General features: G+C 44.2%; 1 protein-coding gene and 1 long non-coding RNA gene across 2 annotated transcripts in view; one reads left to right on the top strand and one right to left on the bottom strand.

Moving 5' to 3' along the window:
• Positions 1-22,024, bottom strand: part of RNF145 (ring finger protein 145) — a 51,011-nt gene extending 28,987 nt beyond the window's left edge. The window contains exons 1-3 of the mRNA XM_001506573.5: positions 21,942-22,024; positions 9,767-9,989; positions 2,409-2,517 (exon numbers count right to left, since the gene is read on the bottom strand). Coding sequence (XP_001506623.1) covers positions 2,409-2,517; positions 9,767-9,950 — 293 coding nt within the window. The 5' untranslated portion in view covers positions 9,951-9,989; positions 21,942-22,024. The remainder of the gene's footprint in view (positions 1-2,408; positions 2,518-9,766; positions 9,990-21,941) is intronic.
• On the top strand, positions 996-8,169 carry LOC120638029. Its single transcript, XR_005659482.1, has 3 exons — positions 996-1,180; positions 1,367-1,586; positions 8,039-8,169. It is a non-coding gene; the product is annotated as an uncharacterized LOC120638029 (long non-coding RNA).
• Positions 22,025-27,040: the final 5,016 nt, after the last annotated feature.

Raw genomic sequence — 27,040 nt, 5'->3', positions numbered from 1 at the left:
AATTTACCATACCATAATTTAAAATACCGTTCTCTAGACTTCCTACCTATCCAACTGTCTCTGTTTTTCCTTAGAAAGGCTATAGTTCTTAAAAGGAGGAAATAAAGTCATTGAGTAATATAAATCAAACAAATGCCCATTTTTCCTGCCAGTTAACTTACCATGAATAAAACAAAATGCCTTGATTGCCTGCTGAACTGGATAGAAAGACTCATTCCAAATGGGGCAAACACCATTATCATTAAAATGACAGCATAAACTCCTATATGCAAACTCATGAAGTCTTTGAACTTACAATACAAATAGTTCCTGAAAAGGTTCATCTTAAAACAGAAAGTCAGAACCAATTTTCTCATGGGGGGGGGGGGGGGGGGGGGGGGGGAGGAGAGAGAAGGGGAGGAGGGTTTGGTCCTGAACCAATAAGGTCAAATGTCCTATTTTTACCAGAATCTCCAGAATTGGGTTCTCAATTATAAACAATACAGCTACATTAACATATTTACATTGCATCAGTGAGGTACCACAACAGCAAAGGTGATTTACTTCATCAGAAATAAAATAGATATATTTTTTCTCCCAATTACTGTCCCTGGAGATCAGGTAACTGCCCTCTACTTCCCAGCCTCTTAACTTTTCTCTCCGTTCCTGTTCCAATCTCAGGTTTTTACATTATTTTCCTGTTTCCTTGATTTCTCATGCACTCCCAATGTTCATACCCCCAGAGGTAGTGCCACAAAGAAGGCTGCCATGAAGTCAAAAACCAATGTGTTATGAAGCTGAAACGGGGAGAAATAGAATTAAATTCGAATTTAGAAATGTTTTAAATGACATTTGTCTTAACTCATTCAATTGTATTTATTGACCAATTACTGTGTGGGTAGCACTGTACTAAGAGCTTGGAAGCTACAATTCGACAATGAAGAGTCCCTACCCAACAATGGGCTCACAGTCTATAAGGGAAAAAAATATGGAACCCTTCACGAATTTGCAGGCAAAAACATCTGAAGTCAAGGGCTTCCTGTAATACTTTCTATTCTCTAAATAGGCATACCCCTGACATTGCTGAGATATATTCTTTGAAAATATGGCTGTATTTTGGGATAAATGATCCTATAGGTTATCATGCAGTTAGTGAGGTTCCATTCTAGAACCAGCTGAGACACGACGACAAACCCTACAGGTAAGTAAAAATGACACTGTGAATCCTTTCCCACTAGCCCCCTTGATTTTCCTTTCCATGCTCCTAAGTGCTTTCTTGTTCCCTGAATCCTAAATATGACCATCTCTGTTCTCCACATCCCCATCACCAGTGCTTCAGGATTTTATATTTTGAAACTCGGTTTATAGCAAGAGCTTTGGTTTCCAGGCAGCCGGCTCCATCAGGTCATCCCCTCCCCTCCCTGGCTTCCAGCCTCGGCCTACAAGGGTGCAACCGCCTTGGCAACCGTGGCCACGGCAGCTGCTGTTGCCTCCATCCTGCTCCAGACTTTTCCTTGCCACGGCTGGGCCTGAAGCGGGCTACAACTGAGAAAGGGAGAGCAACCACCACCCGGAGTACGGCTGCAGTGAGAAAGGACTGGCAGAAGGTAGAGTACCTGGAATGGTGGGGAGGTTGGAGGGGGGACGGGGGACGGGCGGAGCAGGGCAGGCATATCCGGCCATGCTGACGGTAGCATATGCAGCTTTGGGCGAGAGGCAGCAATGGCATCACGCATTCGTGGATTTTTGGCAGCAGCAGCAGCACATGCAGCTTAAGGTGGGTGGGTTATGATAGTTTTAAACGTCACTAGTTTAAAAATAACGGATTGCGGTTTGGGAAGGTGGACAAAAAACTGTTTAGAACAGAGAAGGATGGGAAGGGAAAATAAAAATCAGGTTAGAGAGGGAAGGGATTGGATATTTCAGAGGCAGGGGTTAAGGATCCTAGGTACATCGGCAATTACTGCCTGACATTTCTCAATACCGTATGTATTTTTTTCCCCAAAAATTATGAAAGTAGTGAGGCCATCAATGAGGGAGGTAAAGGAAAGAGAAGGCAAAATTTTCTATTCTCTTTATGGCTACCTAATATGTAGGAACTATCTTCTCAAGGACACGGTCAATCAATCAATGGTATTTATTGAGTAGTTACTGTGTGCACAGCCTGTACGAAGTGCAAAGGAGACAGAGTTGGTGGACATGAAAGCTCAATGTTGAAAGGATAATCACAAGATTGATCAATCTGAATATGAGCAGTCTGAATACAATTTCAACATAACTCCAATACTGGTTTACATCAAGGAAAAAGTTGAATAAAAATATTTTAGATACTCCCCAAAAGAAGTCCACAAAATCCATGCAAGTATTTTGCTAGTGTGACAGAACTTTAATCCAAAGCATCAACAGCAAATATTTGGTCTCATTCTTACCTAGATATCTGGTGTCCAGCATAGAGAAGTAATGCAGTCAGGACATACAGGTACAGCTGAACTAGATGCTGTCTAGGCAAGGTAAGGAGGACAACACTTAAGATGTAACCTGTAGGAGATAGTAAAGCAGGAGATCAACGAAAAATGACATTAATTTATTCCTCTGAATAAACATATTTTGCTTGCAAATTAGAATTGTATAAATTTCCTTAGAGCAAGTTTGAACAAGTTTTCAAAATGTCCCTGTTTGACTGTTAATGTCTCAAGAGAATCAGAGAAAAATATCCGGCATATCTGATAATACAGCTGGCTATGTTCATCCAAAATGTGCCTGTGTCACAGGGCATATATTTTTCCATAGACTCAGATATTATTACTTAGGTTGCACTCCAGAACCAACTCTAACTTGACAGCCAAGCACTAGAGGAAAGTTAGGTGTCCCGCTATGAGCTATCTTAATAATAATGCACCTCTGGGGAAATAACTTGATATTTTTTCCATTTTTCACTTTCTGTTGAAGCAATCCAGGATAAATACCAAGGGACAGCCATATAGAGAAAATGATACTGAATTGAGGAGATGGAGGCACCAATATCTCTTAAGCAAGTTTTTTTTTTTCTGCATTCTGAGTCAGTATATAAATACCCCTGCCCACTTGGATTTCTATGCTTCTTTCTGTAAAGAACACCTCAATCATGCTCCCGTAGTCCTACAGAGTGGGTAAGGATAAATATCGTTACCTGTTTCCAGATGAAAAAACCAAGACTCAGGATGTTAAACTCTGTGGTTTAAACCTACACTGACAGAACTGGAGCTAGAAATAATTAAATTCTACTGTCCTACTGTTATCCAAAATAAAGCTAGAAATAGAGGAGTCTGTGGCAAAGCTTAGTGTCTTAGACCTGAGTCAATCAGACTTAGAGTGACCAGTCGTTTACAATACATAGGGGAACGCAGACAAGCACACAAATAAAAATAATCATATAACATAAATCACTGAAATACATGCACACACACACACGTGTGTGTGTGTGTATAAACCATGCAACACACAAAATTGAAAACATATAAACAGGGAACAACATTGTAGCCATGGGCCTTAGCCTTCCAAGAGAGTACCTCAGGGAAGCAGTGTGCCTCAGTGAAGAGAGAAAACAGACTTGGGAGTCAGAGTACCTGGGTTCTAATCCCGAATCCACCACCTGTCTGCTGTGTGACCTCGGACACGTCACTTGCCTTCTCTGTACCTGTTTCCTCAAACGTATAATGGAGATTCAATACCTTCTCCCTCGTCCTTTGACCGTGAAGCCTCCATTCATGGGACAGGGACTGTGTCCCATCTGACTACTTTGAATCTACCCCAGGGCTTACTACAGTGCTTGACCCGTAGCAAATGCTTAACCAGTACCATTAAAAAAATGGGAACTTTCCACCCACAAGCTTCCTCAATCCTGGGGGAGCAACAGTGTGAAGGGAGAGAATGGAGAGAATGGAGAGAGTTTCATCCTTTCAGAAATTGCTTTTGATTGGCCTTTCCCCTCCTCAACACCATAGGGAGTTGAGATAGCATAGATTCTTCAACCTTTATCTTCTCACAGCTTTTCACAGTTGTAATAGCTCTCCACAGATATAAGAGCACAACAGAGACATTTCCCCTTCCAAGCCACTTCCTTCTAATATCTCAAAAGACGTTTTGTTTCAGCAATATTCAGTAAACTCTCCATCTATTTACTCTTTCATCATCAAGCCAACAAAAAACCTCTCATTTCTAATCTCCTTTACCTCTTCTTTCACCGCTGTTCCGAAGGTTCTAAAGCCTTCTCAGAAGCAGTAGAAACCAGTTGTAAGAACAGGGAAAGAAAAATAAAATCACTCATAGCTGTAAATGATTCATTTTAAATGGTTTCTTCCCCTCTTCTCCAGAAGAAACGTCCTCTGGAAAATATGACTGCACAATTGGAGGGAAGGAAACCTTCATTTAAATGGAGGGAAAGGAAAATGTAAGGATAGGAAAAATACACAGATAACTGTGCATCTCATTTCAGGATTTGCTTCAACCTCTCCCTGCACCCAATCTTTTTAAGTGCTTCTATTTTCAGTCAAAGAAAAGGACTGGCTCCATTTTACTTCATCTTCCTTCTGATCGTTGAAGTGCAAAAGATCAGTGCAAAGGAGGGAAGAGACCACTTTTATGAAGAAGAAATATAGCCCAGCAACTCCAATTATTACCTCTTCGGAGTAAGGACCCGTAGTCATAGAAAGGAGAAATTTCAGCAGGGTACAGACCGTCATGTTAATATGCCTACCTATATCCTTGTATCACAGGGCTGTCTTTCAGAAGACAGGTCACAGCTCTGCCTAGTAGTTTATCCATATAAAATGTGGAGGGAAACGGGAATACCGAGAAGCAGCACGGACTGATGAAAGAGCATAGGCCTGGGAGTCAGAGGACCTGGGTTCTAACCCCAGCTCTGCCAACTGTTTGCTGTGTGACCTTGGGCAAGTCACTTAACTTCTCTGTGTCTCAGTTTTCCTGTTCTCTCTCCTACTGTAAGCCCGTCGATTAGACTGTAAGCCCGTCAAAGGGCAGGGACTGTCTCTATCTGCTACCGATTTGTACATTCCAAGCGCTTAGTACAGTGCTCTGCACATAGTAAGCGCTCAATAAATACTATTGAATGAATACTTAGATTGTGAGCCCCAAGGTGGGACAGGGACTGTGTTCAACCTAATTAACCTGAATCTACCTCAGCGCTTAGATCAGTGTTTGCCACAGAGTAAGCACTTAAATACCATAAAAAAATGTAAAGAACAACTGGATAGAGCACGGTCCTGGGAGTCAGAAGGACCTGGGTTCTAATTCCAGCTCCCCCACTTGACTGCTGTGTCACCTTGGGCAAGTCACTTCACTTATTAGTTACCTCATCTGTGAAATGAGGATTAAGACTGTGAGCCTCATGTGTGAGAGGGACTGTGTCCAACCTAATTTGTTTGTCTCCACTCTAGTTCTTAATGCAGTGCCTGGAACATAGTAAGCACTTAAAGAATACCACAAATATTAAAAAGCAGAAAGAGGATCCAGTTATCCTCATGACATAGTGGACAGAGCACAGGCCTGGGCTTAAGAAGGTCATGGGTTCTAATTCTCGGCTCCGCCACTTGTCTGCTGTGTGACCTTCAGCAAGTCACTTCACTTCTCTGTGCCTCAGTTACCTCATCTGTAAAATGGGGTCTGAAACTGTGAGCCCCATGTGAGATACAGTCTGTGTCCAACCCTATTTGCATGTATCCACACCCCATGTTTAGTACAGTGCCTGGCACACAGTATGCACTTAACCAAAGCCATAATTATTATTATTGTTATGATTATATATCACTGTCTTCCAGAGAGAGAGGGAAGACCATGAATAAGGGGGCAAGAGGTGGCTGCCAACACAGTTAGTAGGAAGGCCAGGACAAAACCCTGAACCTTCCTTTTAATAATGAGCCTATCTGTTAATTTATCCAAACTCTTCTTGAGTGCACTGTCTAACTCAGGGCTGGCTAAGCTTTGGCTCACAAATCACAGAGCTCTCACTTGTCATGCAGCATGTGCACATAACCTTCATTATTTCATTGCCACAGCGGGCTGCAGCATATGGCCCCCAGCCCCACCCCCAGCTGTCTCGCCTCACCAGTGTCCCTGATTCCCCTGTCGTCAGGACAACCTGCTCTCCAATACCTCACCACCACAGTTAAGGAAAATTCTTCTAAGCTTCAACTCTCAGCCAGCCATGCTGTTTTTGGTTAGTGGCTCTTCAGTTTACGAGCCTTGGGTACCCTTGGACTAGCTCTTCCCCCACATCCAAGCTTCGTAGTTACCTCATCTCCAAGTAATAGAGCTCAAAAAGTGAGGTATTACTGTGTCTCAATTCCCTCATCTGCAAAATAAGGATAAAGAAGTTAAGTGACTTAAGTAAGGTCACAGAAAAAAAAGGTTGTAGCATAGCTGGACTAAATCCTAGTCTCCGAAGCCATTTGTCTCAAGTGAAGGTAGGAAAGAACTCAACCAAAAATAACATGATAAATCTGCAAGGATGGCAACTTGAAAGAAGTAAGCAAAATGGTTCAACAATATTCAGCATATTTCTCCCATCTCGCCCATTCATCCCTCAAAGCATATTTTCATTCACATAGTGTCCACTGTCTTAGCTACCAAAATGAAGCATTAAAAGGTACCCAAATCTGGTGTATTTGAACCCATATCAATAAAAAACTGCTCTTTGCCACAAATTTTTCTGCCCTAGTTGAACTGCAGAGAATTTGAGTTTCGGGAACTGCAATGTACAGTGAGGGAATTATTTATACAGACTTCTGTATGAAAGGGATTAGAAAACAGAGCCAGGTGCTTCATTTTTTTTCCCTAGGATTCAGTCACTGTTGTGAACTTCCTTCATTGGCCCCCTACTCTTTGTTATGTGCATGTGTGTACTTTTGCATGTGTACACTCTGCTATAATGCATATTTACATCACCCCATTTGCAAATATTTTTATGCCTACCTCCTCAGACTATAGACTGTCTTCCCTCTAAACTCTACACTCCTTGTGGGCAGGAAATCTAATAATAATAATAATAATAATGTTGATATTTGTTAAGCACTTACTATGTGCCAAGCACTGTTCTAAGCGCTGGGGTAGATACAGGGTAATCAGGTCCCACGCAGGGCTCACAGTCGTAATCCCCATTTTCCAGATGAGGTAACTGAGGCACAGAGAAGTTAAGTGACTTGCCCAAAGTCACACAGCTGACAAGCAGGGGAGTCGGGTTTAGAACCCATGGCCTCTGACTCCTAAGCCCGTGCTCTTTCCACTGCTGCTTCTTATCTACCAAGTCTATTGTTTGTCCTCTCCCAAGAGTTTAGTACTGTGCTCTGCACACAACAGGAACTGAACACCATCAATAGACTGGAGTGTAAGCTCCTTGTGGGCAGGGAAAGTGCTCAATGCGTCTGTTGTACTTTCCCCAACTGCTTAGTATAGCACATTGCACCCAATGGGCACTCAAAGCTAATGAGCAAAATTAGGTACTGCTTTTTCCACATCACATATCTATCTGGGATACATAAGACAATCCATAAGCAAATTCAGTAAAGGACAAAATGGCTGTTAGCATACGCTTGATGTTGGTCAAGGCATGAGTACTAGAAAGCAATTTGTTCATAATGAAATGACCTTCAAGAACAGTACCACATTATACAAAAGCTGAGTGCATTTAAATGTGTTTGGGAGTGAGGAGGAGTGGTAGGGAAGGAGATTCGTTCAGCAGTGGCCAGGAGAGGGGTAATTGTATTTACAGGACCTGATTCCTCCTACTTAAAAGGTACACAATGGGTAAACCCACCAATCAGCTAGGAAGTCAGCCAATCAGAAGGCTAGAAAACAGAGATCCAGATAGAAATCCCAAGTCTGGATTAGGTTTTTAGGAGACAAAAAATGCTTTCTTCTGTTTACTGTAATAAGAGAACATCAGTCCTATTCATTGATCCTGTAATATATTGATTACTGTAATAAGTCGTAAATAAACACCAAATAGAAAATTCAGAGACTTTAAATTAAAATAGCAAACAACTGATCCCATTTTCTATTATAGAAGAGAGCTGAAGAGGCCTGCTCTCCAAATTATCTGAAAAGGACAGCCATAACTGTGAGGGGATGTTTGGAGGAAGAGTGCAAGAGATCTTATGGAACAAGCATCTAATAAACATGAACAAGTGTCTGATAGAAAAGCAGCATGGCCTAGTGGATAGAGCTCAAGCCTGGGAGTCGGAAGAACCTGGTTTCTAATCCTGCTCCAACACTTGTTTGCTATGTGACTGGGGAAATCACTTAATTCTCTGTGCCTCAGTTATCTCATCTGTAAAATGGGGATTAAAACTTTGGGATATGGACTGTGCATCTATCCCAGTGCTTAGTACAGTGGCTGGCACATAATAAGTGCTTAATACCATTTTTTAAAAAACCAAGGACAGACATGGAGAAGTGCTGGGAGTACTATATGGCCTGGAATATAACAAAAGAAACTAGGGAAGTATGCATCATGCTACATATAAAATGGACAATTAAGTGCTTTTAAAATGTATTCCTGTGACAGCTGAATTTTCACATTTAACATATTATAAAGTATTGTAGCTTCATGGTTAAACATGACTGTACCGTAGATGAAATGACTGCATGTAATCTAAAGGAAAATGCATCTATCAAAACACATAATAGTCTTTAACAGTGGCTAAAACAGATTTGTGGTAGTCACAACGTTAATAAAAGGGTCAGTATTCTTCAGAGGTCAAGAGTATGCAGTTAAACATCTTCACAAAAAGGATGATGTTACATGTGCACATAACATCAAATTCTATATTAAGTGCCTCCTTCCCACCTAGGAGCTGTGGTAGACTATTCTACTAAAAGGTCCCAAGACAATATGGAAAGCATTATCTAGCTAAGAAGCTTTATATATTCAAGTACTGCACAAAGGTGGGTTTGAAGATATTTAATAGCTACCACTGGGGTTTTTCAAGAAGGAAGCAGCACTCTCAAAATCCTGTCTCCCTAGGACATATTTCTGTCGCAACTGAGCCATAAAATACTTCCATTATGCTAGAAGTCTCTATTTCGTGCAATCACTGAGAGAGTGAACTATTAGGGCTAGTTGTACTCAGGAGGTCTTAGTTCAGTTTCCACTATTACTAGCCAAGAGAGTGAGCCATTAGGGCTAGCTGTACTTAAAAGGTCTCAGTTCAGTTTCCACTAGCCAGAGTATTAATTCCACATGCATTACAAGCCATTCAATTTATAAAATAAGTAACATCTAGCATTTGTGCCTAAAATTTGATGACATTTCACTCTACTGAGTCTAAAAACTGATTTTGAAAACATTTCTCAAATTGCTAAGTACAGTGCTCTGCACACAGTAAGCCCTCAATAAATACCATATATTGAATTAATATATAGTAACATATACAGCTTTCAAAATAAAATTCCTGTAAGTATCTTTCAGCTAAGCTGATGGTCAGATGAGGCACACCCACTCAGAGACACTAGGTTTAATCTGGTATTAGGGATTTCTTAACTGAAGGAAGGCTAGGTTGTGTGAGATTCCCTCAGGTGGCAAAAAAGACTCCTTAGAGGAAGGCCCTCTTTTTTTTTTTAAATTCCCTAAAAGTCTACTGTTCAATTTGGCTCGTAATACAGAGTACTGAAGGGTGACAAGAGACAGTTGACCTGTGTCCTCGAAGAGTTTATAACTGAAAGGGAGAAATATTCTTCTAGTTGGACAATCGAGAGCTTATTTCACAATATATGCTAGGTAACCACTACTCACCAACATAATGCATGTTAAGCGCCAAATACTTGTACTGGAAAAGAGGGTTGTTATTGAGACTACTTCTTTGGATCTGCTGGAAAAAGGAGCTGACATCCCATCTGTACAAGACATCTAAAAGCATGATGCTTGGAACCCGTAGGGCTACATTTAACACTGCCTCCAATTTCTCCTTTGCAGCCATGCTTGTTGCTTGTTCCCTTTCAATACACTTGTAGCCAACCTAAAATTGATAAGACACAAAATAAATAAAAAGCAGTCAACATTAGCAGTTTTTAGGTAATCATTTATAAACATATCAACGAATGCAATGACTCCATTTTTTTTTTAATTCTTAAATTTAGTTACTGCTTCCAGCTACTTCTGAAGCAAACTTTGCGAAATATTTTCCACTGCTACTTTTTACACTTCTGGTAAGACTTTCCATTTTGATTTATACCCATGACTCAAAAAACTCTTAGAGCTTATCGCTTCTATGTAGATAACATTGAAAAATCCTTATTAAAAAATTCCTCGGTACCTTCTCTCGTTTAAGTTTGACATGAAAATTTATTCCTATAGAATTGTTTCTGCTGCATGCAGCTCTTGAAAGACCACTAATTATTCTTTAAAGAACAGTACATTGAAAATTATGTTCTTTGGAAAGATTTCTCTTAATTACACTTTTGGCTTATGTTCGCCGACAGTTTTTCCACTCCCCCCAAACCAATGGTATTTATTCAGTGCTTTTGGGAGAACATAGCACAACAGAGTTGGGTACATGATCCATGTCCAAAAGAAGTCTGCAGTCTACAGAGTGAAATAAAGACTAAATTAGACAAGGGAAATGGCAGACTGTAAGACGATGTGCTGTAGGGCTGAGGGTGAGGTGAATATCCAGTGCTTAAGGGGTACAGATCCAAGTTGATCAGTGACACGGTGGAAAGGGGAGGGGAAATAGGGCTTAGAAAAGATCTCTTTGGAGATGTGACTCTAAGGGAGTTCTGAAGGTGGAAAGAGTAGTGACCTGTTGGATATGAAAGGGGAGGGAGCTCCAGGCCAGAGGGAGGACGTGGGCAAAGGGTCAACACTGGAATACACGAGATCAAAGTACAGAAAGTAGGTTGGTGTTAAAGGAGCAAAGTGTGCAGGCTGGGTTGTAGTAGGAAATCAAAAAGGGAATGCAGAGCGGGAGAGCTGATTGAGTGCCTTAAAGCTGATGGTAAGCGATAAGTCTATCAACTCTATTACACTGTACTCTCCCAAGAACTTAGTACAGTGCTCTATATACAATAAATGCTTAAAAAAATTCTTGATTGACGTGTTGGTGGATAAGCAAACTTTGGAGGCTATTGAGGAATGGGGAGATATGAAGTGAACTTTTTATAGAAAAATGATCTGGGCAGCACAGTGAAGTGTGGACTGGAGGGTGGAGATAGAGGAGGCAGGGAGGTCAGTGACCAAGGAGCCACTGGAAAATGAGCTGTTGAAAATGCTGTCGGGGGATGAAGGGAGAAGTATTCTGATAACCAACTTTCAGACGTCTAACAGAGAAGCACACATTTGGCAATACGTATTTCTTGAGTTGTTGGTATTTGAGCACCTGGAAAAACACTGTACAAACCATTGAGGGGGAAAAAAAAGTCTACATCTAAAATGCCAGACCGAATAAGCTCCTATAGCTCGTCTTCAGAACAATATTCTCCCCCATTTCTTCCTTGTGTCAAACTGCCATCTGTGCAAGCAAGATACTACAATGCAAATGTTAGATATTGAGCTTTCAACCCCTGCTATATGTTCAGCATTGTTCTAGCTATAGAACAACCCACACCACACTGTAATGGGGGAAGAAGATGGAAGAATGTGAAACAACCAAATGTAGGAGAATGCCAGCTGGAAATAGCCCATCAGTGGTGAGGGTTTCTGACCAAAGACCCACTCTGGTCATCTTATATGGTGGAAAGGTTCAGTGGGAACCCTGAAAACAGGTGGCTAACATGGATGGTGAAGCCAGTAGCAGCCCCCTCTAGACTGTAAGCTCTTTTTGGGCAGGGAACATGTCTACCAACTCCATTATATTGTACTCTCCCAAATGCTTAGTACAGGACTTTGTACAAAGTGCCCATTAAATATGACCGATTGACCGAGTTAGCTACCCTGGCGATTACCTGGTAGCTTATGGGACTTCCATCCAACATCAGCACTATGCTGCAGTTACTTTGTCCATAAATCCTTTTTGCTATAGAAATAATAGCCATAATAATAATGGTGATATTTGTTAAGCACTTAATATACGCTAGCACCAGACTAAACATTGGGGTATAATACAAGATAATCATGTGTGACACAGTCGCTGTCACTCATCGGACTCTCAGTCTATATAGGAGGGAGCAAATTCTTGCATCTGTCCACTTATTTGCCTGTTGCACCCACTGGCCCAGCAAGAACATGACTGGCAGGAGCGAGAGATTGTGGGGGTCACTGACCAGACCAGGATAACACTATAATCAGTTCCTTCACACAGCTTCTCAGTCCTGCAATCAACATAACTGTACTGAGGTTCACCCATAATTTATGATGAGAGACTCTACCATTATATAGTTTAAAAACGTTACAGCTGTCTTTTATGCTCAGAGGACTCTGCTAAAGGTGAGATTCCACTTATGCAAGTGAATGTTTTAGAGAGACAATTTCTTGCACTCTGGACTCACGAAAATAGAGGTAGGGCATCTTTCTGGCCCTCTGCCATGTGGAGTGCATACTGGATCCCAAAGAAGGACTGTCTGCACAGTAAGAATGCTTCAGAATAACACCGTGTCTCTCCCGCAATGTAAGACCAAAATAAGGCTACCTATAAGACTAGTTTAGGTTTGGGAGAAAGATAACAGCAGCAAGACACATCCTTGAATTGTTTTTGCAGCAGTAGTGGTGGGTCATCCAAAATCTCTTGCTCAACCCCCACACCCAGAAGCACAAACTGCAAGATGTGTGGACTCTGGGCTTTACGATACATCATAAAAGTTGGGGGTTTCCAGCTCTGCAGTGTTCTCGTATCAGTTTTTCAGGTGGTATGCCTAAGTCCAGAGGTTTCCAATCTCTTCCCCTTGGCTCTCATTGCTAAAGCTGGAAACTTCTGGGCTCACAGCAATAGCCGAGGAGTGGATGCAGTGGCTCAGCCCAGCCAAAAATCACCGAAGTTCCCTGTAAGAAGCATTTTTCAGACCTAGAAAAATTGAGTGTTGACTACATATGTCCTGCAAGATCCAAGATGACCACTGATTCTTAGTACAAATAAAAGCAGGGTCCACGTGCATGCCAAGATGCCCCAAGCCCCACAGTTTTACACAAATTAGTCAGTAGGCTAAAGGCAGGAAACTCACACTTCCCTGTAAACACCCCATTTCTGGATCAGGCCAATGGAAAGATATGTGGCTAAATTCCTTTAGACAAGGGATCATGTCTACTAATTCTACTGTACTCTACCCAAGTGCTCAATACAGACTTGATACCTGGGACAGTATCTCTTTAACATTTCTGCTGAGAACACAATTGAGGTTTTGGCAATAAAAGTCTAGATTTTACAGAACACATGGAAACATTTAGTTCTCTGGAAAAATAAAAGATCACAATGCTATAGTTAAAGCTTTGTCAGTATTTCCAATGTATACTGTAATTTTCATGGCTTACTTCCTCTGTCATTTTTAAGCTCCACTGAGGTAAAACTTGGTATTGCGTACTACCAACAAAATTATTTCTTTCTGATACAGGGGGTTCTCAGCTCTAAATCCTGGCTGAAAGAGATCCCACAGTCACTTCCACTGGGTCCTCAAGCCCTTCTGTTCTTTAAACACAGGTTTCGGGGGCATCCCTACTCACTGCTCCCCAAGTCCCCACAGGTCCTAGAGATGTAGAGGATTAGCCTACCACACCCCCTTCAAGAGGCTGTCTGCAGGATGCTCCTGGACAAGGAAGGAAGGACAAGGAAGATACCTGTGCATTCTCAATCCATGTGTCTCCCCAATCCCCAGAGCTTCTTCTCCAGCCCCTAGCATTGGCAGACACCAATATCTGACATCTCAAAATGAAAGCAAATCCAGTTCAAACTGCCTTTTCCTGGATCTGCTACTTCTCCCCCCAGGGCCTTCTGTTCTTCTCTATTTCAATCAATCAGGTGTATTAAGCACTTACTGTGTGCAGAACACTGTACTTGGCGCTTTGCCAACATATCAGACTTAGTTGACATGTTCACTGCCCACAACATCTGGAGAGCCAGTAAAATAATTTACAGATATGCACATCAGGGTTGTGAGGCTAAGGGTTGGGTGAATAAAGGGTACGAATTCAAATGCAAAGGCACACAAAAGACAGAGGGGGAGTAAAGGAAATGACAACTTACTCTGAGAAGACCTCTTGGAAAAGATGTGATTTTAATAAAGTTAAGAAGGTAGGGAGATCGCTCAGCTTTACTATTTTACAACAATCCATTTTCAAACCAAAACTCTAATTTCTATATTAAGCCAAATTATTAATATAATTTAAATTATAATAATTTTTTTTTGCCAAAGAGTGATCTAAAATTCTATTCTCAATCCTTGCATTTGATCTTTAAGACACCCATATGTTTAAAGTTATTTTCATTTTTGACTTAAAATATACAACTATTAAGCCAGCACATATGCCTCTTTCAGGATTTTTGCATTGTTCAAGCTTAATGTATTTCCTGAAAGTAGTAAATTACATGATAAAATCCTAGCATAGAAATAAAAATACTGATGTCAGATAAAATTAGCTTCCCTCTTAAGAGACCAAAGTACTTAATAAATACGATTGATTGATTGAGATCATCCTTTCTAATACAAATGACTAATCCTGTCAGAATGGTCCTGGGAAACATGCTGTGGGAAACTCAAAATGATAATGAGAAAGTTTCTAAAAAAGAAGATTATTGACAATTTTATATTTCCTGAATTACCTCTCCTTGGGGACTGACTTGTGCATTAATAAAAACCTTAACTCTCCAAAACTGTCATTTGGGCATACGATTTCAAATGAGTATCAGGATGGGAGAAAAATTATTAAGGCAAACAACTCAGAACACAAAAGCTGAAGAATCAATCAACCAATCAATGGTACTCAATTGAGAGCTTACTATAGGCAGAGCACTGTACTCAGCGGTTGAATGTTCTTGGACAGTATCAATCAGCGTGGCTCAGTGGAAAGAGCCTGGGCTTCGGAGTCAGAGGTCATGGGTTCGACTCCCGGCTCTGCCACTTGTCCGCTGTGTGACTGTGGGCAAGTCATTTAACTTCTCTGTGCCTCAGTTACCTCATCCGTAAAATGGGGATTCATTGTGAGCCTCACGTGGGACAACCTGATTACCTTGTATCTACCCCAGCGTTTAGAACAGTGCTCTGCACATAGTAAGTGCTTAACAAATACCAACATTATTATCCCAAGTGCTTAGTACGTGCTGTGCACGCAGTAAGCACTTGTGCACTTAAGCACTTGTAAGTACAAGAAAAGCAGTGTGGCTCAATGGAAAGAGCCCGGGCTTGGGAGTCGAATCCCGGCCCTGCCACTTGTCAGCTGTGTGACTGTGGGCAAGTCACTTAACTTCTCTGTGCCTCAGTTACCTCATCTGTAAAATGGGGATTAACTGTGAGCCTCACGTGGGACAGCATGATGACCCTGTATCTACCCCAGTGCTTAGAACAGTGTTCTGCACATAGTAAGCGCTTAACAAATACCAAGATTATTATTATTACTATACTAAGTGTTTGGGATAATAGAATACAAGAGAGTGTTAGTCCCTGCCCACAAGGGCCTTACAGGCTACAGGGGGAGACAAACATTAAAATTACGGATATCACAGTACTTATGGTTAGCACGGTAAATACCACTGACCGACTGAGGTGTACATAAGTGTTGTGAGGCTGAAGATAGGGTTAATATGAAGTGATTAAGGGAAAGAGAGATGCAGAAGGGAGAGAGAGTAGAGGAATGAGGACGTAGTCGGGGAAGGCCCCTTGGAGATGTGATTTTAATGAGGTTTTGAAGGTGGGGAGAGTGAAGGTCTGTCAGATATTGGGGTCAGAGGGGAGGAAGTTCGGGACCAGAGGAAGGACACTGGAGGTTCTTGAAGAGTGGGGAGATGTGGACTGAACAGTGATTTAGAAAAATGATCTGAGCAGCAGAGTTTAGGGTGGACTAGAGTGGGGAGAGACAGGAGGCAGGGAGGTCAGCAAGTAGGTCAATGCAGCATAGTAGCCATTTGGATGCACAGGAAAGGACTGATTTTAGCAATGTCCTGAAGGCAGAACTCATAGAATTTCATGACATTGAATATATGGGCTGAATGAGAGTCGAGAATAACACCTCGCTTATGGCCTTGGGAGACAGTGAGGACAGAGGTGTTGCCTACAGAAATGGGGTAAGGCACAGGATGGACAGGGCTTGAGCTGGAAGATGAGAAGTTCTGTTTTGGACACGTTAAGTCTGCGGTGTCTGTGGGATAGACAGATTAGAGATGTCCTGGAGGCAGGGGGAAACTGCCTCCAGTTTCTGCACAGAAGGGGTCTGGAAATGTAGATCTGGGAATCATCTGGGTGGAGATAGTTGAAGCCGTGGAATCTAATGAGTTTCCCAGGGGAGCAGGTGGAGATGGAGACTAGAAAAGGACTAAAACTATGCCTTGAAGGATTCCCACATTTAGAGGGTGGGAGGTAGAAGAAAAGCCTGCAAAAGACACTGAGAAGGAGCAGCCAGAGAGATAAAACCAGAAGAGGCCGGTGTTAATGAAGCCAAGACTAGATACAGTTTCAAGGAGAAATGGGTGGTCCACAGTGTTGAAGGCAGCTGAGTCACTGGGAAGGATTAGGCTGGAGTAGAAGCATTGGATTTGGCAACAACTGTGCCAGGTATCCATCCCGTAAGGCATGTTGACCTTCAAATGTCTAACTTCTCCTTTGTGATGATATTGATATTCCAACAAATTGTGAGCTACTCATCCCAGCTCTGCCAAATTTTTGCTGGGTGACCTTGGACAAGTCACAACTTCTCTGGGCCTCAGTTCTCCTGTTCTCCCTCCTACTTAGACTGAGACTGCCCAATGCGGGACAGGGATCTTGTCCAATCTAATTAGCTTGCATCTACCCCAGGGCTTCGAACAGCGTTTGATACATATTAAGTGCTTAAAAAATACCATAAAAAGATGATCTCCCCATCTTTAAAACTCTTCTGAAATTACAGCTCTCTTCACTTTATATTTCCCAACTTCCACTTCAACCTTTCTGACAATCATTTAAATGCTATAAAATACTGTGAGCACTCGGGTACATATTTTATGTATTTAATTTCAATCTTATCTGTAATTTAGTAACTATCTATTATAAAATCCTTGAAGGCAGGGATTAGGTAAACTAATTCATATGGTTCTCTTAGTTTGCTGCTCTGCAAACAGTAGACCCTCAAAGGAAGGCTATTAACAGCTTGATACTTAGATTACTTTAGATGATATCATAGATCATCCTCCTAGGTGTCTTGGAGGACAGTTAATTTTAAGTTACTCTGTTCAGAAAACCAGACAATTATTTTAAATTCCTGTTTTGAATATAAGCTTAGTGTGACTCAAAGACAGACTGATTAGACTATTTAGAATACATTCATGCCATGATTTGATGGTCGTTCATCATCTACTATATATGGTACTCATTTTGTAAAATTCTAAGTGGCAGTGAGCAAATAGTCTCTCTTCTTCCAACCTTTCCTTGCAGCTCTTTGTGGATTTTTTTTTTTTGCTTGGGTTTGAGTAGCTTTTTGGTGTTTGCTTTGTATTTTTCACATCCTTGCAAATAAGCAACTCACAGTTTGCTGAAATACAGTTCATCACAAAGAGAAATCAAACATTTGCAGGTCATCCTGAGAGGATGGATATCTGGCATACTTTCTGCCAAATCCAACGGCCTCTTCTCCAACCTAATCCTCCCCAACAACTCAGCGGCCTTTGACATTTTCAACCACCGTTTTCTCCTTAAAACATTATCTAAACTTAGCTTCACTAAGTGTTTGGTTCATCATAGTAGCAGTTTGGATGGAGAAGAAAGGCCGATTTTAGCAATGATGTGAAGGTAGAACCGATAGGATTTGGTGACAGATTGAATATGTGCGTTGAATGAGAGAGATGAGTCGTGGACAACACCAAGGTTATGGGCTTGTGAGACAGGGAAGATAGAGGTATTATCTACAGTGACAGGAAAGATGGGGGAGAACGAGGTCTGCGTGGGAAGATTCAGAGATTCTTTTCGACACTTGTAACCTTTTAGTTTCAGATCTGAAATGCCCTACTAGAAAGACTGCCTGATACTGTTAATGGAACTGAACTAGTGAAAAGGCGGCACTTAAATACACCAAATCAGTTCTAAATAACTTAAAACCAACAGGTAGTTTGGCAAAAAAAAAAAAAAGCAGGTCACTTTAATGCTCAAAGAAAACCTGAAAGTCAGATGGAAAATACCAGTTAATATTGGGAAAATAAAAAATAAAGCCACTTCCTGCTATGTGAGTGATATATGGTGTTTTCTTTTTCTCCTGAAAGAATTTTTCAAATTTGCTCCTTGATCATTTCAAGTGATGAGGAATCGTCAGAGAAAACTTTACAGTGACTTTTCAGGAATATATTTTTGTAACAAATTAAAAATGTTTCACAGTAGAAGAGACATTCTCTCATGGCCTTTCAACTTTCTCCTACTGCAAACTGTACTCCTCCTTTTATGTCTTTCTATCTCCCTATTGTAGGGTAAACAGAGCAGGAATCACATAGGACACTTTCTTAGCTCAAGCACTCAGCTCATTACTATGCAGCACCATAGGTGTGTAATAAAAGTGTTGGTGATAATAATGATCAATAACCACAATTACAGTGTAGGATGCTTCAAACTCCTAATCTCAGAAGAGAGGAAAAATTTAAAGAAAGCAGCAGTTCTTTTCCTTTTTTTATAACTGGGTAAGGGACACTAGGAATTAGCTATATTTTGGAAAATGAACTCACAAGAGCGATTACACGCTTTTTATTTTTTCTTTAAAACGTCACGTTGTGTAATGGAATAATGTTTTAAGCAACAGAGAACAAGTTTACACACAGGTAATTCCGGAAGTATATCCTCTAAGTGATTATCACCTATAAAAAATGCAAAGCAAATACAGCGCACCGAGGGTAAAATACTGTGTTATGCAAATAAACAGACTTGCTTGAAACTTTAAATAGCTGATGCCAAAGAGTAAATTTTAAAATCGACTCATTTTAAAAAATTCTCTCTTCCATTAATGTCAGAATCCCACTCCTCCACAATCCACTAAAAGTTCTCCCACAATGTAATTCACAAGGGAAGCACAGGGAAGCATATGCATCTGCCAAACTAGAGACTTAAAATTAAAACCCCAAACTGAGCTTTAAGAAGGCTCCTGTGGGAACGAAATACGGTTCAGTAAGCACCAGAGAGATGCACATCTTACATAAGCCTTGATGCCCGATTTAAATACAAAATGACTATCCCTTTGAATTCGTTGTCTCCTGTCTAGAGTCTGGGTTGCTCACCAGCGGATAGCAGAAGCTCGATTAACCTTTTGAAAAGGCCCCGGGAGCGTGCTGAGCTCATTTCTTCCTGCCTAGCAAGGGCAAAATCTAAGGCCGACTCAGGAAATAGAAGCATCGCTACCTCTACTACCGTCGAGCCGTCAACCCGGGTCATGACTGCAGTTCATATTTTGGATTCGCTTCAAGATTCACAACCGTTTCCACATTCGCAGTTCGAAGGGGGGAGGGAGAGAGAGGGGCCTTTCGCAGGAGCGATTTATTTCCCGTTGAACAGTGGATTGCAAAGCAAATCCCATCCACTAATCTCTGATGCCACTACCCTGCAAAAGCCCCTTCCTTCCTCCTTCACCCCCTCTCCCAGGCCGCAGAGCTCGGCTGCATTTGAACTCCAGTAACCTCTGCAAAGCTCGCTGCAAAGCAGGCGGAGCAAGGAGCAGCAGCAGTCGCTGCCGCCGCGGGGCTGGGGAATTACGCACAGAAATCTCAGCTAAAAGAGGAGGCCCAGGAACTCCCCCCCTCCTCCCTCGTTGACTGTGGTGGATTCACAGTAAACACCAAAAACTCTCTCTCCCCCCTTCCTCCCGCCGCATAAGGAAACTTGAGGAGGGGAGCTGTTGCGGGGCTCTCCCGCTCATTCTCTCAAAGGAGGAAGGGAATTCTTACCATTAGGGGGAAATGAGCCTTTGGAGGGAAAGTGGAGGATTTCAGGTTCTTCCCCTCTTGTCGTTTTCCCTGGTCTGACATGTATTTTCACGTCTGCCTCCACCCCACTAGTCTGCAAGCTCCTTGAGGGCAGCGGTTGTCTCAACCAATTCTACTGTCCCGTACTCACTCTCCCAAGTAGGTGGTACAGTGCTCTGCACACCGTAACCACTCAAAGATCTGGGGATTTAGGGGAAAAAGGATGAAGAAAGGGCAAAGTGGGGAAGGCGAGCACCGGGGAGGAGAAGACGCAGAGAGAAGAGTATAGGGAGGGCCGCACTGAAGTAGCAACTCTTTAGAGAAACTGATTTTCCGACCCTCTCTCAACAAACTCCTCAAACCCCAGAATGGATAAGGGATAAAATGTTGGAAGCCACGTCAAGGATCATATTCATTCATTCAACCGCATTTATTGAGCGCTTCCTGTGTGTAGAGGCCAGTACTGAGCGCTTGGAAAGTACAATTCGACAACAGAGACAATCCCCAACCAACAACGGGCTCATAGAGAGAGAAGAATGAAGGACCACAGAAGAAAGGGAAATTCAGAGATAATCGGGGTATTTATTGACTGACCACGGTGTGCAGATCGTGTAGAGGACTGTACTGGGCGCTTGGAAAGTACAATTCGACAACAGAGACAATCCCTACCCAACAACGGGCTCATAGAGAGAGAAGAATGAAGGGCCACAGAAGAAAGGGAAATTCAGAGATAATCGGGGTATTTACTGCCTATCTACGGTGTGCAGATCGTGTAGATGACTGTATTGAGCGTTTGGAGAGTCCAATTGGACAACAGAGACAATCCCTACCTAACAACGGGCTCATAGGGAGAGAAAAATGAAGGACCTCAGAGGAAAGGGAAATTCAGAGATAATCGGGGTATTTAGTGACTGCCTACGGTGTGCAGATCGTGTAGAGGACTGTATTGAGCGCTTGGAGAGTCCAATTGGACAACAGGGACAATCCCTACCTAACAACGGGCTCATAGAGAGAGAAAAATGAAGGACCATAGAGGAAAGGGAAATTCAGAGATAATCAGGGTGGTATCTGCTGCCTGCCTACGGTGTGCAGATCGCCTTACTGAGCGATTGGGAAAGTAAAATACAACTTAGTCGGTGGACTCTCAAGGAGCTGGGTTTAGTGGGGGAAGAGGAGGGATCTGCTGCGGGGAGTAAAAATAAAAGGCAGCGAAAAAATAAATTAAGGACCACGGGAATGGAGGCGGGCTGGCAGGAAGAAAGAGTTGGGCCAGGGAATGGAGGACGATCAGGTTATCGTGGAAAGTCTAAGGCTGGAAGTTGCGAGAGGGAGCGTCTGCAGGACGGGCAAGGAGTAGGGAAGGGAAACCTGGAGAGGGAGGGAGCCGGGAAAATTCCGACAGGGTCGTGAAAGGGGGGCCTGGAAATGTGGAGGGCGCTGGAAAGGGGTGGGGGGATGGCGGGAAGGTCGGGGACGAGGGAGGATTCGGGACAATGCGGGAGGGGACGGTGAGATTGAGGGGGAGGGAGAAATCGAGGGTCCCCAAGATGGGCGGTGGAAAGGGGTGGTTGGGGAGGAGTGCCGAAAAGGCAGAGGGGGGCGATCGGCCTGTGGGCCCGTCGTGGGGCAGGGATTCATTCAATAGTATTTATTGAGCGCTTCCTATGTGCAGAGCACCGCACCGAGCGCTCGGGGTGGCCAATTCGGCCACAGAGAATGACCCTCCCTGCCCCACGACGGGCTTACAGCCTCCTGTGTTGCCCAGTGGTCCATTCCAAGCGCTCAGTGCTCTGCACACAGGAGGCGCTCAGTACGATGGAATGGGGGCGGGGGGAAGAGAAAGCAGGGCGTTAGGAAGGGAGAAGAGGGGAGGAGGATGGAGGGGTTTCGGGGGCGCGGAGGCGGGTGGGTCCTGCCGCTCACCCGGGCGTCCGGGGGCCCGTAGGAGGCCGGTCCGGGGTGCGGCGAGGCGAGGCGCGGCGGGCGGGGGCCCCGGGCGGTGTCACAGAGGCGGCTGGGGTCCGGGCCCGGGCTGCTCGCTCGGCGGCGGCGGCGGCGGCGGTGGCGGCGGCGGCGGCAGGGCCCCCGCGCTCACCATCTTCCGTCCCCGCGGAGGCCGGCTGCTGTGGCGCTCCCGAGCCGGGCTGCTTAGCGGGCGGCGGCGGCGGCGGGCTGGGGTCGGGGGTGGGCGGTGTGGGCCATGGCCTCCCGGCCCCGCGGCTCCCGGCCCCGCGGCTCCCGGCCCCGCGGCTCCCGGCCCCGCGGCTGTTGGCCTGCTCGGTCGGCGGGCTCCCCGCTCGGGCTCCCACAAGCGGCCCCCGCCCCCACGCCTCTCCTCTGCGGCGGCCTCCCCACTCACCCTGCGCCTGCGCCTGCGCACCGCACGCCCGGCCCGGGCCTCAGGCCCCACCCTCCACCACCGCGCGTGCGCGCACACACCCACACCCACTCTCTCGTTTTCTCTCTCTCTCTCTCTTTCTCCCCCTCTCCTTCCTTCTCCCTTTCTCTTTCTCTCCCTCCCCCTTCCTTTCTCCTTCTCTCTCTCCCATTTCCCTTTCTCCTTCCCTCTCTCCCTCCCCCTTCCCTCTCTCACTTCCCCTCCCTTTCTCCTTCTCTCCCTCGCCCTCCCTTCCCTTTCTCCTTCCCCCTTTCCCTCGCCCTCCCTTCCCTCTCTCCCTCCCTCCCCCTTCCCTTTCTCCTTCCCTCTCTCCCTCCCCCTCCCTTTCTCCTTCCCTCTCTCCCTTTCCCATTCTCCTTCCCTCTCTCCCTTTCCCCTTCCCTCTCCCTCCTCCCTTTCTCCTTCCCTCCTCCTTTCTCTTTCCCTATCCCTTTCTCCTTCCCTCTCTCCTCCCCCCCACCTTTCTCTTTCCCCCTCCCCCTCCCTTTCTCCTTTCCTCTCTCCCTTTCTCCTTCTCTCTCCCTCTCCTCGTCTCCCTTTCTCCTTCCCTCTCTCCCCCTCCCTCCTCTCTTTCCCCTTCTCTCCTCCCCGTCTCCCTTTCTCCTTTCCTCTCTCCCTCTCCTCGTCTCCCTTTATCCTTCCCTCTCTCCCCCTCTCCCCTCTCTTTCCCCTTCTCTCCTCCCCGCCTCCCTTTCTCCTTCCCTCTTTCCCTCCCTCCCTTTCTCCTTCCCTCCCCTGTCCCCCCCTCCTTTTTTTCCTTCCCTTCGCTCCCTCTCTCCCTCTCCTTTCTTCCTTCCCCTTTTTCTCTCCCTCTCTCTCATTTTAAACCTAAACGCAGCAGGTGCGGGCGCACACTAACGCACACGGATCTTTTTACTCTCGCACTCCGTGAGAACCATCGAAAGAGGACCGAGGCGTTCACGTGCAACGGTATTCGTTGGCGCCTGCATCAGTCCTAATCTTACTCAAATTTGGATGTCATCCCCTGGAGGGTCAGGCTGGATCGGTTTGTTCTCTGCAGTTTGGCCAAGAGCATAATATGTGCTCACCATTAATGGACGGTGATGTTGTTGCCCCAGGCTTTGCAGTAACTACTACTCAGAGCACCATTTACCGTGTGTACTAGGTCTTGGGCAACATACTGTAGATGCGAAAGAGGTGTCCATGCCAATCATCCAGTGGTATTTATTTATCGAGTGCTTACTGAGCGCAGGACGCTGTACTAAGCGCTTGGTAGAGAAAACGCAACAGAGTTGGTAGACGCGTTCCTTGCCCCGAGGATCTTACGGTCTAGAGAATTTTACATTACTGCCCGAAATAAAATCCCAGTAGAGAAAACTTAATTTCCCTTCCCCTTTTCTAAATCCCTCATGAGCAAGTTTTGGTCTGAAACTATCCCTGGCTTTGTGACTTGGACATTTTGCCCATGTGCCAGAGACACCACGTTTGCAGAAGAGGGGCCGATTTTTTTATTTTGAGTAAGGGCTCGTGGAAAAGGACTTCCAAAGACGGGGCAGAGATCCACATATAGCACTGACAACCAGAGGGAGAGACACACTGCCCCTTCATCTACCACGAGTCCTCAGTAGCCTAAGCAGTTTAGCTTCACCGCCCTGTCCCAAAAGCCGATGGCTTCTCCCCTACCGTCTCCATCTCAGAAGAAGAAATCAACCCAACTGTCCTCAGAAGCTGGTGCCTCTGCACTGCAGGTCAGTCAGATCAGGTGTCTGTAAAGTACCAAAAAAATGCTAAACATTTGACTGATGTATTCGGGGAGTTGAAGACCGTTGATAAATTTTAGAGGCCTGAAATTAAAAATGGCTAGGACACGCAAACCTAAATGCTTTTAAATAGATTTTTTTAAATGGAACTTTTTCATCAGTATATTAACCTCCTGATATAATAATGGTATTTGTGAAGCACTTACTATATGCCAAGCACTGTTCTAAGCACTGGGGTAGATACAAGGTAATCAGGTTATCCCACGGGGGGCTCACAGACTTAATCCCCATTTTACAGATGAGGGAATTGAGGACCAGTGAAATGAAGTGACAGCTGATAAATGGCGGAGTCCAGATTAGAACCCAGATTTTCTGATTCTCAAACCCAGGCTCTTGCCAATAACTGGATTATGGCTTCCAACCATAGGAACGGGCAGTGGACATGGTGTAGTGAACAGAACATGGGCCTGGGAGTCAGAAGGTCATGGGTTCTAATCCCAGCTCTGCCACTGGTCTGCTAGGTGACCTTAGGCAAGTCACTTCACTTCTCTGGGCCTCAGTTCCCTCATCTGTAAAATGGGGATTCAGTCTGTGAGCCCCATGGGAGACAGGGACTGTGTCCAATTGGATTTGCTTGTATCCACCCCAGTGCTTAGTACAGTGCCTGGCACATAGTAAGAGCTTAACAAATATCGTCATTATTATTTGAAGCATGACAGATTCAGAAGTCTACCAAGACCTCTCTGTAATCTTTATAGACCTTTGGAATGCATGTACCACCATCAGTGGATCCACACTCTGGAGCTCTGGAGTTTTCTAATTGAATCTGTCCACTTAGAGACAGAATTTATTGTGTGCTTACTACTTGCTAAACACTGGAGTGGATTCAGCCAGGCTGGTCTTGTCACAGTTGGGGTTGCCCTGTTTGATCCAGCTCCCATCACTAATGGGCTAATAATAGCAATAATAACAATGATAGTATTTGTTAAGCACTTACTATGTGCCAAGCACTGTTCTAAGCACTGGGGAAGATACAAGGTTATCAGGTTGTCCCACGTGGGGCTCACAGTCTTAATCCCCATTTAACAGGTGAGGTAACTTAGGCCCAGAGAAGTTAAGTGACTTGCCCAAAGTCACACAGCTGACAAGTGGCAGAGCCGGGGTTAGAACCCACGACCTCTGACTCTCAAGCCTGTGCTCCTTCCGCTAAGCCAAGCTGCTTCTCTAGAGCAAGGATGCACTAAAAGCCCAAACCTGTTCACTTTATTTTGAGCAGGCATGCTAGAGACAGCAACAAGTGACCTGGATGCAGGTGTTGGAATAAACTTCTTTTCCCCAGGGAAACTCTTCCAACTCAAGCTACAAACATCATCCAGTGTCCTAGAGGCAGTCATTCAACAGTGGCAACACAGAAATGACTGCTCCTTGGATGCATATCCCGAGAAGTTTAGTAAAGAATTGTAACGAGTTTCACCAAATCAGCCAGACACTACAGACTGAAGATAAGTCTCAGGAAACCTGGATCGGTGAATCATCCTGAACCATTCTGAACAAGGGAAACCCTACATGCAACTAATGATCTACTTTAGCAACTCAGAGCTAAACACCGTCAGAAAATCTGTCACATAGGCAGCACACTGGCCAAAGATGCAGTGATAGACCAAGAAGTAGAAAGGAAGGCCAGCACAATCCTTTGGATAGGTACAGGGCTCTGCACGTAGTGAGTGCTCATTAAATGCGATTGAATGAATGTAAAGTAGTTCTGTGGCAAATGATATTAGGCTTGTGACAAAACAGTTGTAATGTTTTTTATGGTATTTGTTAAGTTCTTACTATGTGCCAGGCACCTAACTAATCACTGGCGGGGGTGGTAGATAAGCATTATTTAGGTTGGATACAGTCTTTGTCCCTCAAGGACTCACAGTCTTAATCTCCATTTTACAGATGAGGTCATGGAAGCCCACAGAAGTGCAATGACTTGCCAAAGGTCACACAGCAGACATGTAGCAGAGCCAGCATTAGAATCCAGATTCTTCTGACACCCCGGTCTGTGTTCTAGCCACTAGGCCACACTGCTTCTATTGTTCAACCGTCTTTATTCCTGTGAGATCGGGAGCGCCCCTCCACCTAAAGATGCCACATCTTCATCTTGAGAAGGTCCACCAGCTTTACCAACATGTCATATTCAACATCAAATGGCAAGACAGTATCACAAACAATTTAGTTCTGGAACAAATTCAGGCATAGAACACTAAGGCTAGGTTTGCAGCAAAATGGCTTTGCAGGGTGGCACTTGGGAGAAGAATGGATAAGGGGAGGCTACCCAAAGAGTTCCAAACTGAAACTGGGCAACTGAAAACAAAGAAGACAAAGAAAACATATTAAGACTGCTGTGAAACAAAACTTCAGAACACATATCAGCTAAGGAATTTTAATACCTGTCTCCCACTGTGGCGTGGAAGCTCCTTGTGGTCAGGGATCACCTCTGCCAACTCTGTTGCATTGTACTTTTCCAAATACTAGTACAGTACTCCGAACACAGTAAATTCTAAATAAATCCCACTGATTGATTGATTTTTCTGTGGTATTGGTTAAATGCTTACTATGTGCCAAGGCGCAGAGTACTGAGGGAGATACAAGGATGTATCTCCACATGAGACTCACCGTCTTATCCCGATTTGCCAATAAGGTAACTGAGGCACAGAGAAGTGACCTTGCCTGAGGTCAATCACTAGGCCACACTGCTTCAATGGATTGATTGATTGATATGGCATCTGACTGAACGCTGTAATAGATACCTGTAATAGACAGACCAGCCTGGTGAACAGCAATCAAGAAAGGAGCCATACTCTTTGAGCAGAAACAGTCCAGAGGGCTGTGAGGCAAAAGAGAAACAGTGCCAG

This window comes from Ornithorhynchus anatinus, chromosome X1 (assembly GCF_004115215.2).
Source record: "Ornithorhynchus anatinus isolate Pmale09 chromosome X1, mOrnAna1.pri.v4, whole genome shotgun sequence".
Taxonomy (NCBI): Eukaryota; Metazoa; Chordata; class Mammalia; order Monotremata; family Ornithorhynchidae; genus Ornithorhynchus; species Ornithorhynchus anatinus.
The sequence above is the reverse complement of the archived record's forward strand: the minus strand, read 5'-3'. Positions and strand labels throughout refer to the sequence as shown.